The sequence below is a fragment of the Genypterus blacodes genome, unplaced genomic scaffold (assembly GCF_046128005.1).
Source record: "Genypterus blacodes isolate CSIRO-AG114 ecotype Tasmania unplaced genomic scaffold, CSIRO-AGI_Gbla_v1 ptg000076l_1, whole genome shotgun sequence".
NCBI classification, from domain to species: domain Eukaryota; kingdom Metazoa; phylum Chordata; class Actinopteri; order Ophidiiformes; family Ophidiidae; genus Genypterus; species Genypterus blacodes.
In genome coordinates this window covers 1,921,296-1,937,954 of record NW_027466885.1, presented here as the reverse complement: position 1 = coordinate 1,937,954, position 16,659 = coordinate 1,921,296, and the positions used below count along the sequence as shown (strand labels likewise).

The following is a 16,659-nucleotide window of genomic DNA, read 5'->3' as shown; positions in this document are numbered from 1 at the left end:
GTGGTTATTACAATTTGAGATTATGTGATTAATTTTGTTGTCATTGCTTCTCATTTAGATACAAAGCTTTAATATTCAAGAGAAAGAGCAACACAGAACAATATCTTCTTGCATGTCCAAACAGCTGTGGTCGAATGCTGCTGCACCTCTAACACGCCGGCTCGCTGTCGACCCTCTGTTAATACTTATTTGGTACCCAGACAGCAGGATTCCCCTCTGAGTTTGAGTGGTAGAGTGGTAGAGTGTCTCAATGTCACAATGACTAAACCCTGTTTCTCCGCTAACGTTGTATTGACTTTACATTGACGTCATTAACTTAAACCGATATGGGTGGTTAGCTGTGTGTTGTCTGAACAGACTGTCTGCAAAAAAGACCTGCTACTCGTTATTCCCTCGTAACGCCCATCCACTCGTGAAGCCATACTGACACCTACTGGCGATTTGCAGATATTGCTGCATAGTAATCACTGGTGATCAAAACACTGTTAAACCCACATAATACATGTGGTGTTCAGAGTACTTCTTCAGGCCGGCAAGAAGGACTTCAAGTAGTGAGGTCGAGTGAGTAGAGAGGTCACACTTAAGCTGTTTATTAAGCAGTAGAGGTTAAAGTTGTGATACAGTATTGACTGACTCAGCTGAGATGTCATGTTCTCAGCCGAGGTCTCATGTGCTTCAGTGGTCCACAGACTGCAACCAGTTAGCTATCTACACATCCATACATGAGCCCCGAACCTTGGGTTTCCCTTCAATATATACTGTTCAATGTGTGTGTCCCCTCCTTTGTGTTGGTGTCTGGTTGGTGCACAGGCCAGTTCACTCCTCCAGGAAGATCTTCTTGTACTTTTTCCTTGAAGGCGAAGTTGAGGGCCTGGGTGGGGAAGGATCTAATGACAGTGGCAAGGTTTCCTCTCCTAGCACACCCAGTCTAATGATCTCCAGTGGAATATCCCCAATGTGCAATATATAGTATTCAGTCATTCATTCACTCATTGTCCCGGAAAACTTCCCTCTTAGTACAGGTGTCCCCTTGACAGGCTTTTTACTTTGCCAGGCTCCCATCCCATCACAATGCTCTTTATCGCCTTGCACGATCCACCCTGCCATTGCAACAGGTGAACCTCCCCGCTGTGGGACGAACAAAGGATCATCTTATCCGATCTTGTAAGTTAAACATTAGCCCTGTTGGAGCCCCTCACTGAGCCTTCTGCTCTGAGCCCTCCCTGTGAACATCATCATAGTTTACACATAGACAAATCTTCATGAGCAAGCACAGTTGCATAGAAATGAATATAATCATGCCCATCACACATGAGAAAACCCCTATTATTGACATTATGTTGAAGGAAGTAATTGTAATCTGATTTGAGAGTGGGTTTTGATTACATGGGCACTGCGAAAGGTTCTCGCAGAGTTGAACACCTTCATACAGCGTTTGGAATTCAAGCGGTACCATCCATGTACTTTACATGGTGTGACTGGATACTTGGAACGGCAGATGTTTCTAATCCTGTTCAGATTTGCATTTCCTGTGATGTAGAAACGAGTTTGTCAGTTTTGGGTTCCTGCTTTCATTCTGGTGTATTTGTGTCTGTGTGGTTCTTACCGACTCCAGCGTACTGCACTACCACCAGAAGAAGAATGCCAGTCAACACGGCGAGACGCATGGCTCTGGGTTAACTGACTCTCACAGTAAGACACAACTGGAAACATCACACAGTTCATCTCTGTTAGCAACAACAGCCAAACTCCATCCATCAATCCACCATTTCATTTGTCATGAAAAAAAGAGTTTGGATGTAACTCAACACATTAACTCAAGTGTTGTACTTCAGCTTCTGCATGTGGTCCTTCCAAAACATTCACTGGGACCAAACCTTCAAAAGTGACTATTTGGTGCTGTGTTGTATCACAGTAAAATAAGAGAAAGAGTTTGAAGATGTAACCCTGAACTCTGAGAGCTATTTCCAGATTAATGATTTGCGATGTTAAGTAGCATTTTTGGATCTGTGATGTCATTTCAGGGTTTTGTAGCACATGTGTCAGCGTTACGAAGTCAGATTGAAATGCAAACAGTCTGATTTGGACTCTCTGCATTACAATTTTGGATAAATTAAGATTATAAACAAGGACAACAGAACTGTTTATAGTATACATTTACACATTTACAGTACAAGTTCAGGTTATCTTGCTAGATTGGAGTATTTCCATGTTGGATACTTCTTTTCTTTCTTCAGCTGTATAAAAAAGCCTAACATTGGATATACAAGGTGTTTACCCAAGAGTGAAACTATATTCTACTTTTCTTTTAAAGTGATTAGAGTTCATATGCTTGCTGGATGATCACTGATCATTGTTGAATAATTTACTTTTATTTATGTGACAGATAAACAAAAAGATTGAAGCTTCTCCACAGACATAAAAAATTGAAGTCTTAGCAGCAAAATCATCTTACTGTGTTTCAAGCAACACTGAATTATTATTATTTCTAATTTCTCCTAAAACATTTAGAGAGCAAGAGGTCTTACCACAGTCGATCCCTTTCTTCTTCCTCCACCTGTGTCTTAGATGATCCTCTGTCACACTTTTATGCTAGCCTGGAGCCCTGAGGGATATTTAGTTAGTTATATAAGTCTTTCTTTGCAAATACTAAAACCGGTCTCGGCACTCTTTTTGTGAATAAAGTCATAATTTCATCAGCATCAGTGTTGAAGGAGGAGACAAAGCAAAAAGACATTAATGCTGATTGTGAGAATGTCCAAATGTGTCCCCACGGCGCGTGTGTGTTTTGGGGGGATTTGACCAGCAAACCTGGGTGAGCGTTTGTATTGGAGGCTATACCATGAAGATGATGAGTACTTTAGTTAAGCATCCCTTAAGATCACTCGATGCATATGGAGACGAAGCAACGGTGACTTGAGCTCGTGACTTGTCCAATGGGGTTTTACAGGTGGGGAATAATAGCCTTGATTTCTGTGTGTCGACCTTGTTTTTGTTCTTGATCTCGAGCTTTTCACTTGATCTTTTTAAAGCATTGCCTTATTCCCTGACTTCCCCATTTTGGCTCTCACTGACTAGAACACATTCCCTGTAGCTGCTAACTTAAAAAGTTGCAAATGATGATGAGCATATAGAATCATTGTTAGTGGCATAATGCTCCTATAAATGTTTGTTTTTTTGTATATGCATGGAAAGACTACACAACGTTAACAACAAAAATGCCTTTCAAACCCGCTGAGACGTTGTGAATTACAGACAATACGTCTCTTATTGAGGAACACAACAACTTTAACTTAAAAAACAAACAAATAAGGTCATAACCATCAAACTAGCTGGTAAAAAGCAATTTCAAAGATTCGTATGAAAAAAACTCAAATATTTATATGGACAAATTTCTAGGCCCTGTCCCACATACACGATAGACAGGGCGAAAGAGAGAGAGAGAGACAACAATGCCTCAAGTCTGTTTGCAGACATTTTGTTCAGACAACACACAGCCAACCACCCATATTGCTTGAAGTTAATGAGGTCAATGTAAAGTCAATACAATGTTAGCTGAGTCACTCTGTGTACTGAAAAACAGGGTTTAGTCATCGTGTCATTGAGACACTCTACCACTCTACCACTCAAACTCAGAGGGGAATCCTGCTGTCTGGGTACCAAATAAGTATTAACAGAGGGTCGACAGCGAGCCGGCGTGTTAGAGGGGCAGCAGCATACGACCACAGCTGTTTAGACATGCAAGAAGACATTGTTCTGTGTTGCTCTTTCTCTTGAATATTATCGTTTTGTATTTAAATGAAGTAAAATGACAACAAAATGAATCAAGTCATATATACTCTAATTGTAATAACTCCAACAGGTCGCTCAGGAGCTACCAGTAGCTCGCCACCCGTTTCAGGGTAGCCTGCAAAAGGTTCGGAGAATACATACATTTGACAACACAACGTCACTTGGTAAAGCTCTTTAAATTTCTAGCCCCTGCTGCCGAGGTGCCTGAGCAAGGCACCGAACCCTCAATTGCTCGCCCCTCTGCGAAGGGTGGTAATGTAATGTAAGTCGCTTTGGTTAAAACCGTCTGCCAAATAATCGTTATGTAATGACACAATGACTAAACCCTGTTTCTCAGCTAACGTTGTATTGACTTTACATTGACGTGATTTACTTAAACCAATATGGGTGGTGTCTGAACAAAGTGTCTGCAAACAGACTTGAGGAATTTTTGTCTCTCTTATGTTTTCATGCACTGTAATTTTTAAGGATGAAGCTACTTGTAAATTCCTCCTTGAGTTCTTTATATATATTATTAGGGGTCCAAGTACAAAGCGAAATTTTAGAATTATGACATCATATGATAGCAATGTAGATACAAACTTTTGTCATAAAATATACTTTTTTTCCATACAATCCCTCCAATGAACTTTGAAGAATTAGAATTCCTTTGAAATGTGATTTGTCCGTATAATTATTTTTTCATAAGAATCTTTGAAATTGCTTTAAATTAGCTAGTTTAATTTTTATGACCTAATTTGTGTTTTTGAAATTAAAGTTCTTGTGTTCCTCAATAAGAGCTGTATTTCCTGTAATTCCCAACTTATCAGCAGGTTTGAAAGGTATTTCTCCATCAAAAAAGTCTTTCTGTGCAAATACTAAAACAAGTCTCACCAGTTGTTTAAATTCTAAATCTATTTGTGACTGTATGGTTCTTTCCAACTCCAGCGTACTGCACTAACACCACAATAAGAATGCCAGTCAACACGCTGAGACGCATGGCGCTGGGTTAACTGACTCTCACAGAAAACTGGAAACATCACACAGTTCGTCTCTGTTAGCAACAACAGCCAAACTCCATCCATTTTTTGATTTTTTTTTAGGGTTTTGTAGCTCTTGTGCCAGCATGATGTAGTCAGATCTAAATGCAAACAGTCTTTTGACTTGTTGCATTACAACTTTGGCTAAATGAAGATTATAAACAAGGACAACAGAACTGTTTATAGTATACATTTACACATTTACAGCACAAGTTCAGGTTATCTTGCATGATTTGAGTATTTCCATGTTGGAGACTTCTTTTCTTTTCTTCCTTCAGCTGTGTAAAAAAGCCTAACATTGGATATACAAGGTGTTCACCTACAGGTGAAACTATATTCTACTTTCCATCAAAGTAATTAGAGTTCATATGCTTGCTTGATAATGTAAACTACATTTTCATTGTTTAATTATTTACTTTGATTTATGTGACAGATAAACAGAACTTTAGAGGATTTTTAACAGGCGTAAAATATTAAAGCCTTAGCAGCAGAACATCTCACACTTTGTCTTAAGCAACCCTGAATAAACAAACATTGTATTGACCTCATTAACTTAAACCGATATGGGTGGTTAGCTGTGTGTTGTCTAAACAAACTGTCTGCAAACAGACTAGACGCAATGTTGTCTTTCCCTCTCTCCCTTTCTCTCTCACTCTTGTGTATTAGGGACAGGGCCTAGGAATGTATATTGTTTTGTATATTTCCATCATTGGTTCAATGAACAGCAATTTCCCTCCCCCTTATCTTAAATGTTTTCATGCACTGTAATTTTTAAGGATGAAGCTACTTGTCATTTCCTCCTTGAGTTCCTTATTTATATTATTAGGTTTCCAAGCACAAAGTGTTGCTTAGAATTATGACATCATATGCTAGCTATGTAGACCCGAACCTGTCTTGTGAAAGATACGTTTTTTTCCCACATCACACTCAAATATTTATATGGACAAATCATACTCCAAATGCATTCTTATTCTCGAAAGAATCATTTGAAGTATGATTTGTCCATATAGATATTTGAGTTTTTTTCATACAAATCTTTGAAGTTGCTTTTAACCAGCTAGTTTGATGTTTATGACCTTATTTGTTTGTTTTTTAAGTTAAAGTTGTTGTGTTCCTCAATAAGAGATGTGTTGTCTGTAATTCACAACGTCTCAGCGGGTTTGAAAGGCATTTTTGTTGTTAACGTTGTGTAGTCTTTCCATGCATATACAAAAAAAAAAAAACATTTATAGGAGCATTATGCCACTAACAATGATTCTATATGCTCATCATCATTTGAAACTTTTTAAGTTAGCAGCTACAGGGAATGTGTTCTAGTCAGTGAGAGCCAAAATGGGGAAGTCAGGGAATAAGGCAATGCTTTAAAAAGATCAAGTGAAAAGCTCGAGATCAAGAACAAAAACAAGGTCGACACACAGAAATCAAGGCTATTATTCCCCACCTGTAAAACCCCATTGGACAAGTCACGAGCTCAAGTCACCGTTGCTTCGTCTCCATATGCATCGAGTGATCTTAAGGGATGCTTAACTAAAGTACTCATCATCTTCATGGTATAGCCTCCAATACAAACGCTCACCCAGGTTTGCTGGTCAAATCCCCCCAAAACACACACGCGCCGTGGGGACACATTTGGACATTCTCACAATCAGCATTAATGTCTTTTTGCTTTGTCTCCTCCTTCAACACTGATGCTGATGAAATTATGACTTTATTCACAAAAAGGGTGCCGAGACCGGTTTTAGTATTTGCAAAGAAAGACTTATATAACTAACTAAATATCCCTCAGGGCTCCAGGTTAGCATAAAAGTGTGACAGAGGATCATCTAAGACACAGGTGGAGAAAGAAGAAAGGGATCGACTGTGGTAAGACCTCTTGCTCTCTAAATGTTTTAGGAGAAATTAGAAATAATAATAATTCAGTGTTGCTTGAAACACAGTAAGATGATTTTGCTGCTAAGACTTCAATTTTTTATGTCTGTGGAGAAGCTTCAATCTTTTTGTTTATCTGTCACATAAATAAAAGTAAATTATTCAACAATGATCAGTGATCATCCAGCAAGCATATGAACTCTAATCACTTTAAAAGAAAAGTAGAATATAGTTTCACTCTTGGGTAAACACCTTGTATATCCAATGTTAGGCTTTTTTATACAGCTGAAGAAAGAAAAGAAAAGAAGTATCCAACATGGAAATACTCCAATCTAGCAAGATAACCTGAACTTGTACTGTAAATGTATAAATGTATACTATAAACAGTTCTGTTGTCCTTGTTTACAATCTTAATTTATCCAAAATTGTAATGCAGAGAGTCCAAATCAGACTGTTTGCATTTCAATCTGACTGCGTAACGCTGACACATGTGCTACAAAACCCTGAAATGACATCACAGATCCAAAAATGCTACTTAACATCGCAAATCATTAATCTGGAAATAGCTCTCAGAGTTCAGGGTTACATCTTCAAACTCTTTCTCTTATTTTACTGTGATACAACACAGCACCAAATAGTCACTTTTGAAGGTTTGGTCCCAGTGAATGTTTTGGAAGGACCACATGCAGAAGCTGAAGTACAACACTTGAGTTAATGTGCTGAGTTACATCCAAACTCTTTTTTTCATGACAAATGAAATGGTGGATTGATGGATGGAGTTTGGCTGTTGTTGCTAACAGAGATGAACTGTGTGATGTTTCCAGTTGTGTCTTACTGTGAGAGTCAGTTAACCCAGAGCCATGCGTCTCGCCGTGTTGACTGGCATTCTTCTTCTGGTGGTAGTGCAGTACGCTGGAGTCGGTAAGAACCACACAGACACAAATACACCAGAATGAAAGCAGGAACCCAAAACTGACAAACTCGTTTCTACATCACAGGAAATGCAAATCTGAACAGGATTAGAAACATCTGCCGTTCCAAGTATCCAGTCACACCATGTAAAGTACATGGATGGTACCGCTTAAATTCCCAACGCTGTATGAAGGTGTTCAACTTTGCGAGAACCTTCCGCAGTGCCCATGTAATCAAAACCCACTCTCAAATCAGATTACAATTACTACTATAATACTTTGAATATCACCTCATCGTGTTCATCGTGTTGATGAAAAGTAATTGTGTTCATTCTGTCAATTTCAGGGGTTCTGTCGCCAACTACGTGCCCAAATGGTATCAATTCATAACATCACAGAATATGATAGAGTGCTGTGCAGGCTGGTCAGGAACTCCCATATTAAGTACCACTACTGGTTGGGGGCAATGAGGAGAAGAGTAAGTAGCAAACTCATCAGATTAATCAGAATACAGCAGTGGATGTGAAAGAAATTTGAGTGATCATTACAAATTTGCTGATTATATCAGCTATGGTAAACAATCACTACATTAACATTCTTAACTCACTTCTTAATCTGCAGGGTGTGTGGAGGTGGCAAGATAGAACACATGTGACCTTCAGTAGATGGGCGCGGGGCCAGCCAGACAACTGGATGTTCAGGGAGAACTGCATGGAAATGAATTTTAGATGTAAGTCACCAGAAAACATAGAAGAGGAGTTTGACTGCCTAACAGAGGATGAAGAAGCTGAAGATCATTTTAAGAGTTCCACAATAGAAAATAAACCTTATAATTCTGAGATCTCCAAGGTGATTGCTTTCAAAGGCCAATGTCACTGCTCTGAGCCTCTGGAGTCATTTTAGAAAAATTGTTTTTCAATCAATTTACTTTTTATCTTTCAAAAAAGCCACACATGACTTTCAATGACAAAACCATCAACCACTGGTTGTTCTCAAAAGTCTGAAAATGAGACTTGGTGGGAGGAAATTCCTCCAAAGATATTTCTTGAGGGACTTCACCCCCACAGAATTCAGATCCTGAAAAACGCTCTTGAGTCTTTCAAACTCCTCTCCAGTGTTGTGTTGTTATCGTTTGTTTCAGAGTTTCACAAAGACTTTTGCCAAACAACCAAAAGCAAACCATTTTTTGGGATCTTTTTGGAGTTATAAGTCATGGCAGAAATGTTCAGATTTTCCCAAGATAAACTTTGACATCCTCTCTAATCATGGATTTTTGAAGGCATTAAGGAACAAATTAAAATCAAACTCTGTGAAACATTGTTTGAGGAAAATGTTCCAAAGGAAATATGACTTTCTGCGATTCTAACATTCCTGAATGTGATGTGTTCTGTTTTCCAGGGTGGGGAAGATGGAACGACGAAAACTGTGGCAGTCGGAGGCGCTTTCTGTGTTCCAAGAGGATGTAAACGTCATCAGAATGTCGACATTTTAATTCAGTGTTGACAAGCAGTTGACAAGCAATAAAGCTTCAGCATCAGCAAACATGTTCTCAGTTCTTTTTTGATGGTGGAGGTTCTTACTGTACATGTGCCAAAATGGTGGACAGGGTGTGAATGGGATTAGGGGTTTTCTACAGATTACCAATTTACTCAGAAAAAGCAGCTCAAATATTTGCCTTTATGTGCAACCATTTTCCAAAAATATCAGAATATTTAGTCTACAACATTTGTATATCTACATCACAAAATATACACAAATCCTTTAAGTATGGTGTTGCTGTCACCCCAGCTGAAAACAAACATACAGTGCATTAGAATCAAACAATCCTGAATATGACAGTGAACTTGAGTGTTTGGAAGAGAAAGTTCAGATACAGCTTTGTCTCGTTGTTTTTTGCAGTATAATGGCAGCGGTGAAAAACAACTCAAAGTTTTGTTTCCGCGATTCAGAAATAAGAAACTAATATGAAATGACACTAAATCCAAATATCCATTTTACATTTGAGGTTTGAGAGGTTGGGATGTGGAGAAGTGTCAATATTTTTTGATGAGTCCTTTGAATTTAATCCCTGTGAGCTCATCAGATGTAGAATGATGATGATGTGTGTTTGTGTGTGTGTGTGTGTGTGTGTGTGTGTGTTTGGACACAGTGATGCCCCACTGTAATGCAGCAGACGCATGTGCAATACATATAACATGCATGCGTGCAACCAGTTTCCACATTTAACTCAGTTAGAAGAAAGTGGTCATGAGGAGTTGAGTTGTATTATTGTTTTCTTTAGTTTCATCATTAAAGAAAACTATTGCAGCCTGCTTGTGAGGTGCAGATGTCACGTTTAGAGTAGGAAATGTATTTCCTTCAACATAATGTCAATAATAGGGGTTTTCTCATGTGTGATGGGCATGATTATATTCATTTCTATTCAACTGTGCTTGCTCATGAAGATTTGTCTATGTGTAAACTATGATGATGTTCACAGGGAGGGCTCAGAGCAGAAGGCTCAGTGAGGGGCTCCAACAGGGCTAATGTTTAACTTACAAGATCGGATAAGATGATCCTTTGTTCGTCCCACAGCGGGGAGGTTCACCTGTTGCAATGGCAGGGTGGATCGTGCAAGGCAATAAAGAGCATTGTGATGGGATGGGAGCCTGGCAAAGTAAAAAGCCTGTCAAGGGGACACCTGTACTAAGAGGGAAGTTTTCCGGGACAATGAGTGTATGAATGACTGAAAACTATATATTGCACATTGGGGATATTCCACTGGAGATCATTAGACTGGGTGTGCTAGGAGAGGAAACCTTGCCACTGTCATTAGATCCTTCCCCACCCAGGCCCTCAACTTCGCCTTCAAGGAAAAAGTACAAGAAGATCTTCCTGGAGGAGTGAACTGGCCTGTGCACCAACCAGACACCAACACAAAGGAGGGGACACACACATTGAACAGTATATATTGAAGGGAAACCCAAGGTTCGGGGCTCATGTATGGATGTGTAGATAGCTAACTGGTTGCAGTCTGTGGACCACTGAAGCACATGAGACCTCGGCTGAGAACATGACATCTCAGCTGAGTCAGTCAATACTGTATCACAACTTTAACCTCTACTGCTTAATAAACAGCTTAAGTGTGACCTCTCTACTCACTCGACCTCACTACTTGAAGTCCTTCTTGCCGGCCTGAAGAAGTACTCTGAACACCACATGTATTATGTGGGTTTAACAGTGTTTTGATCACCAGTGATTACTATGCAGCAATATCTGCAAATCGCCAGTAGGTGTCAGTATGGCTTCACGAGTGGATGGGCGTTACGAGGGAATAACGAGTAGCAGGTCTTTTTTGCAGACAGTTTGTTCAGACAACACACAGCTAACCGCCCATATCGGTTTAAGTTAATGACGTCAATGTAAAGTCAATACAACGTTAGCGGAGAAACAGGGTTTAGTCATCGTGTCATTGAGACACTCTACCACTCTACCACTCAAACTCAGAGGGGAATCCTGCTGTCTGGGTACCAAATAAGTATTAACAGAGGGTCGACAGCGAGCCGGCGTGTTAGAGGTGCAGCAGCATACGACCACAGCTGTTTAGACATGCAAGAAGACATTGTTCTGTGTTGCTCTTTCTCTTGAATATTATCGTTTTGTATTTAAATGAAATAAAATGACAACAAAATGAATCAAGTCATATATACTCTAATTGTAATAACTCCAACAGGTCGCTCAGGAGCTACCAGTAGCTCGCCACCCGTTTCAGGGTAGCCTGCAAAAGGTTTGGAGAATACATACATTTGACAACACAACGTCACTTGGTAAAGCTCTTTAAATTTCTAGCCCCTGCTGCCGAGGTGCCTGAGCAAGGCACCGAACCCTCAATTGCTCCCCCCTCTGCGAAGGGTGGTAATGTAATGTAAGTCGCTTTGGTTAAAACCGTCTGCCAAATAATCGTTATGTAATGACACAATGACTAAACCCTGTTTCTCAGCTAACGTTGTATTGACTTTACATTGACGTGATTTACTTAAACCAATATGGGTGGTGTCTGAACAAAGTGTCTGCAAACAGACTTGAGGAATTTTTGTCTCTCTTATGTTTTCATGCACTGTAATTTTTAAGGATGAAGCTACTTGTAAATTCCTCCTTGAGTTCTTTATATATATTATTAGGGGTCCAAGTACAAAGCGAAATTTTAGAATTATGACATCATATGATAGCAATGTAGATACAAACTTTTGTCATAAAATATACTTTTTTTCCATACAATCCCTCCAATGAACTTTGAAGAATTAGAATTCCTTTGAAATGTGATTTGTCCGTATAATTATTTTTTCATAAGAATCTTTGAAATTGCTTTAAATTAGCTAGTTTAATTTTTATGACCTAATTTGTGTTTTTGAAATTAAAGTTCTTGTGTTCCTCAATAAGAGCTGTATTTCCTGTAATTCCCAACTTATCAGCAGGTTTGAAAGGTATTTCTCCATCAAAAAAGTCTTTCTGTGCAAATACTAAAACAAGTCTCACCAGTTGTTTAAATTCTAAATCTATTTGTGACTGTATGGTTCTTTCCGACTCCAGCGTACTGCACTAACACCACAATAAGAATGCCAGTCAACACGCTGAGACGCATGGCGCTGGGTTAACTGACTCTCACAGAAAACTGGAAACATCACACAGTTCGTCTCTGTTAGCAACAACAGCCAAACTCCATCCATTTTTTGATTTTTTTTTAGGGTTTTGTAGCTCTTGTGCCAGCATGATGTAGTCAGATCTAAATGCAAACAGTCTTTTGACTTGTTGCATTACAACTTTGGCTAAATGAAGATTATAAACAAGGACAACAGAACTGTTTATAGTATACATTTACACATTTACAGTACAAGTTCAGGTTATCTTGCATGATTTGAGTATTTCCATGTTGGAGACTTCTTTTCTTTTCTTCCTTCAGCTGTATAAAAAAGCCTAACATTGGATATACAAGGTGTTCACCTACAGGTGAAACTATATTCTACTTTCCATCAAAGTAATTAGAGTTCATATGCTTGCTTGATAATGTAAACTACATTTTCATTGTTTAATTATTTACTTTGATTTATGTGACAGATAAACAGAACTTTAGAGGGATTTCAACAGGCGTAAAATATTAAAGCCTTAGCAGCAGAACATCTCACACTTTGTCTTAAGCAACCCTGAATAAACAAACATTGTATTGACCTCATTAACTTAAACCGATATGGGTGGTTAGCTGTGTGTTGTCTAAACAAACTGTCTGCAAACAGACTAGACGCAATGTTGTCTTTCCCTCTCTCCCTTTCTCTCTCACTCTTGTGTATTAGGGACAGGGCCTAGGAATGTATATTGTTTTGTATATTTCCATCATTGGTTCAATGAACAGCAATTTCCCTCCCCCTTATCTTAAATGTTTTCATGCACTGTAATTTTTAAGGATGAAGCTACTTGTCATTTCCTCCTTGAGTTCCTTATTTATATTATTAGGTTTCCAAGCACAAAGTGTTGCTTAGAATTATGACATCATATGCTAGCTATGTAGACCCGAACCTGTCTTGTGAAAGATACGTTTTTTTCCCACATCACACTCAAATATTTATATGGACAAATCATACTCCAAATGCATTCTTATTCTCGAAAGAATCATTTGAAGTATGATTTGTCCATATAGATATTTGAGTTTTTTTCATACAAATCTTTGAAGTTGCTTTTAACCAGCTAGTTTGATGTTTATGACCTTATTTGTTTGTTTTTTAAGTTAAAGTTGTTGTGTTCCTCAATAAGAGATGTGTTGTCTGTAATTCACAACGTCTCAGCGGGTTTGAAAGGCATTTTTGTTGTTAACGTTGTGTAGTCTTTCCATGCATATACAAAAAAACAAACATTTATAGGAGCATTATGCCACTAACAATGATTCTATATGCTCATCATCATTTGAAACTTTTTAAGTTAGCAGCTACAGGGAATGTGTTCTAGTCAGTGAGAGCCAAAATGGGGAAGTCAGGGAATAAGGCAATGCTTTAAAAAGATCAAGTGAAAAGCTCGAGATCAAGAACAAAAACAAGGTCGACACACAGAAATCAAGGCTATTATTCCCCACCTGTAAAACCCCATTGGACAAGTCACGAGCTCAAGTCACCGTTGCTTCGTCTCCATCTTAAGTGATGCTAAACTAAAGTACTAATCATCTTCATGGTATAGCCTCCAATACAAACGCTCACCCAGGTTTGCTGGTCAAATCCCCCCAAAACACACACGCGCCGTGGGGACACATTTGGACATTCTCACAATCAGCATTAATGTCTTTTTGCTTTGTCTCCTCCTTCAACACTGATGCTGATGAAATTATGACTTTATTCACAAAAAGGGTGCCGAGACCGGTTTTAGTATTTGCAAAGAAAGACTTATATAACTAACTAAATATCCCTCAGGGCTCCAGGTTAGCATAAAAGTGTGACAGAGGATCATCTAAGACACAGGTGGAGGAAGAAGAAAGGGATCGACTGTGGTAAGACCTCTTGCTCTCTAAATGTTTTAGGAGAAATTAGAAATAATAATAATTCAGTGTTGCTTGAAACACAGTAAGATGATTTTGCTGCTAAGACTTCAATTTTTTATGTCTGTGGAGAAGCTTCAATCTTTTTGTTTATCTGTCACATAAATAAAAGTAAATTATTCAACAATGATCAGTGATCATCCAGCAAGCATATGAACTCTAATCACTTTAAAAGAAAAGTAGAATATAGTTTCACTCTTGGGTAAACACCTTGTATATCCAATGTTAGGCTTTTTTATACAGCTGAAGAAAGAAAAGAAAAGAAGTATCCAACATGGAAATACTCCAATCTAGCAAGATAACCTGAACTTGTACTGTAAATGTATAAATGTATACTATAAACAGTTCTGTTGTCCTTGTTTACAATCTTAATTTATCCAAAATTGTAATGCAGAGAGTCCAAATCAGACTGTTTGCATTTCAATCTGACTGCGTAACGCTGACACATGTGCTACAAAACCCTGAAATGACATCACAGATCCAAAAATGCTACTTAACATCGCAAATCATTAATCTGGAAATAGCTCTCAGAGTTCAGGGTTACATCTTCAAACTCTTTCTCTTATTTTACTGTGATACAACACAGCACCAAATAGTCACTTTTGAAGGTTTGGTCCCAGTGAATGTTTTGGAAGGACCACATGCAGAAGCTGAAGTACAACACTTGAGTTAATGTGCTGAGTTACATCCAAACTCTTTTTTTCATGACAAATGAAATGGTGGATTGATGGATGGAGTTTGGCTGTTGTTGCTAACAGAGATGAACTGTGTGATGTTTCCAGTTGTGTCTTACTGTGAGAGTCAGTTAACCCAGAGCCATGCGTCTCGCCGTGTTGACTGGCATTCTTCTTCTGGTGGTAGTGCAGTACGCTGGAGTCGGTAAGAACCACACAGACACAAATACACCAGAATGAAAGCAGGAACCCAAAACTGACAAACTCGTTTCTACATCACAGGAAATGCAAATCTGAACAGGATTAGAAACATCTGCCGTTCCAAGTATCCAGTCACACCATGTAAAGTACATGGATGGTACCGCTTAAATTCCCAACGCTGTATGAAGGTGTTCAACTTTGCGAGAACCTTCCGCAGTGCCCATGTAATCAAAACCCACTCTCAAATCAGATTACAATTACTACTATAATACTTTGAATATCACCTCATCGTGTTCATCGTGTTGATGAAAAGTAATTGTGTTCATTCTGTCAATTTCAGGGGTTCTGTCGCCAACTACGTGCCCAAATGGTATCAATTCATAACATCACAGAATATGATAGAGTGCTGTGCAGGCTGGTCAGGAACTCCCATATTAAGTACCACTACTGGTTGGGGGCAATGAGGAGAAGAGTAAGTAGCAAACTCATCAGATTAATCAGAATACAGCAGTGGATGTGAAAGAAATTTGAGTGATCATTACAAATTTGCTGATTATATCAGCTATGGTAAACAATCACTACATTAACATTCTTAACTCACTTCTTAATCTGCAGGGTGTGTGGAGGTGGCAAGATAGAACACATGTGACCTTCAGTAGATGGGCGCGGGGCCAGCCAGACAACTGGATGTTCAGGGAGAACTGCATGGAAATGAATTTTAGATGTAAGTCACCAGAAAACATAGAAGAGGAGTTTGACTGCCTAACAGAGGATGAAGAAGCTGAAGATCATTTTAAGAGTTCCACAATAGAAAATAAACCTTATAATTCTGAGATCTCCAAGGTGATTGCTTTCAAAGGCCAATGTCACTGCTCTGAGCCTCTGGAGTCATTTTAGAAAAATTGGTTTTCAATCAATTTACTTTTTATCTTTCAAAAAAGCCACACATGACTTTCAATGACAAAACCATCAACCACTGGTTGTTCTCAAAAGTCTGAAAATGAGACTTGGTGGGAGGAAATTCCTCCAAAGATATTTCTTGAGGGACTTCACCCCCACAGAATTCAGATCCTGAAAAACGCTCTTGAGTCTTTCAAACTCCTCTCCCGTGTTGTGTTGTTATCGTTTGTTTCAGAGTTTCACAAAGACTTTTGCCAAACAACCAAAAGCAAACCATTTTTTGGGATCTTTTTGGAGTTATAAGTCATGGCAGAAATGTTCAGATTTTCCCAAGATAAACTTTGACATCCTCTCTAATCATGGATTTTTGAAGGCATTAAGGAACAAATTAAAATCAAACTCTGTGAAACATTGTTTGAGGAAAATGTTCCAAAGGAAATATGACTTTCTGCGATTCTAACATTCCTGAATGTGATGTGTTCTGTTTTCCAGGGTGGGGAAGATGGAACGACGAAAACTGTGGCAGTCGGAGGCGCTTTCTGTGTTCCAAGAGGATGTAAACGTCATCAGAATGTCGACATTTTAATTCAGTGTTGACAAGCAGTTGACAAGCAATAAAGCTTCAGCATCAGCAAACATGTTCTCAGTTCTTTTTTGATGGTGGAGGTTCTTACTGTACATGTGCCAAAATGGTGGACAGGGTGTGAATGGGATTAGGGGTTTTCTACAGATTACCA

The 16,659-nt window shown here is 38.8% G+C and overlaps 2 protein-coding genes and 1 long non-coding RNA gene across 3 annotated transcripts; 2 read left to right on the top strand and 1 right to left on the bottom strand.

The window, feature by feature from the left end:
• Window positions 1–1,391: 1,391 nt before the first annotated feature.
• On the bottom strand, window positions 1,392–2,590 carry LOC143007009 (uncharacterized). Its single transcript, XR_012964341.1, has 3 exons — window positions 2,529–2,590; window positions 1,607–1,703; window positions 1,392–1,529 (listed from the first exon to the last, which is right to left on the bottom strand). It is a non-coding gene; the product is annotated as an uncharacterized LOC143007009 (long non-coding RNA).
• Window positions 2,591–6,613: 4,023 nt separating this feature from the next.
• On the top strand, window positions 6,614–9,133 carry LOC143006942 (C-type isolectin Sp-CL4-like). The gene is made up of 6 exons (XM_076158308.1): window positions 6,614–6,674; window positions 7,505–7,601; window positions 7,679–7,821; window positions 7,938–8,069; window positions 8,213–8,321; window positions 8,990–9,133. The coding sequence occupies exons 2-6, from the start codon at window positions 7,541–7,543 to the stop codon at window positions 9,055–9,057; spliced, it is 513 nt and encodes a 170-aa protein (XP_076014423.1). The 5' UTR covers window positions 6,614–6,674; window positions 7,505–7,540; the 3' UTR covers window positions 9,058–9,133.
• A 4,904-nt stretch (window positions 9,134–14,037) lies between these two features.
• On the top strand, window positions 14,038–16,558 carry LOC143006941 (C-type isolectin Sp-CL4-like). The gene is made up of 6 exons (XM_076158306.1): window positions 14,038–14,099; window positions 14,930–15,026; window positions 15,104–15,246; window positions 15,363–15,494; window positions 15,638–15,746; window positions 16,415–16,558. Exons 2-6 carry the CDS (start codon window positions 14,966–14,968, stop codon window positions 16,480–16,482), a joined length of 513 nt encoding a protein of 170 aa, XP_076014421.1. The 5' UTR covers window positions 14,038–14,099; window positions 14,930–14,965; the 3' UTR covers window positions 16,483–16,558.
• The last annotated feature ends 101 nt before the right edge of the window (window positions 16,559–16,659 follow it).

Coding starts and splice junctions, on each gene's coding strand:
- LOC143006941 (XM_076158306.1), top strand. CDS start 14,966: ATGCGTCTCGCCGTGTTGACTGGCATTCTTCTTCTGGTGGTAGTGCAG. Junction 15,495..15,637: donor TGGGGGCAATGAGGAGAAGA/GTAAGTAGCAAA, acceptor CTTAATCTGCAG/GGTGTGTGGAGGTGGCAAGA. Junction 15,747..16,414: donor CATGGAAATGAATTTTAGAT/GTAAGTCACCAG, acceptor TCTGTTTTCCAG/GGTGGGGAAGATGGAACGAC.
- LOC143006942 (XM_076158308.1), top strand. CDS start 7,541: ATGCGTCTCGCCGTGTTGACTGGCATTCTTCTTCTGGTGGTAGTGCAG. Junction 7,822..7,937: donor GAACCTTCCGCAGTGCCCAT/GTAATCAAAACC, acceptor TGTCAATTTCAG/GGGTTCTGTCGCCAACTACG. Junction 8,070..8,212: donor TGGGGGCAATGAGGAGAAGA/GTAAGTAGCAAA, acceptor CTTAATCTGCAG/GGTGTGTGGAGGTGGCAAGA.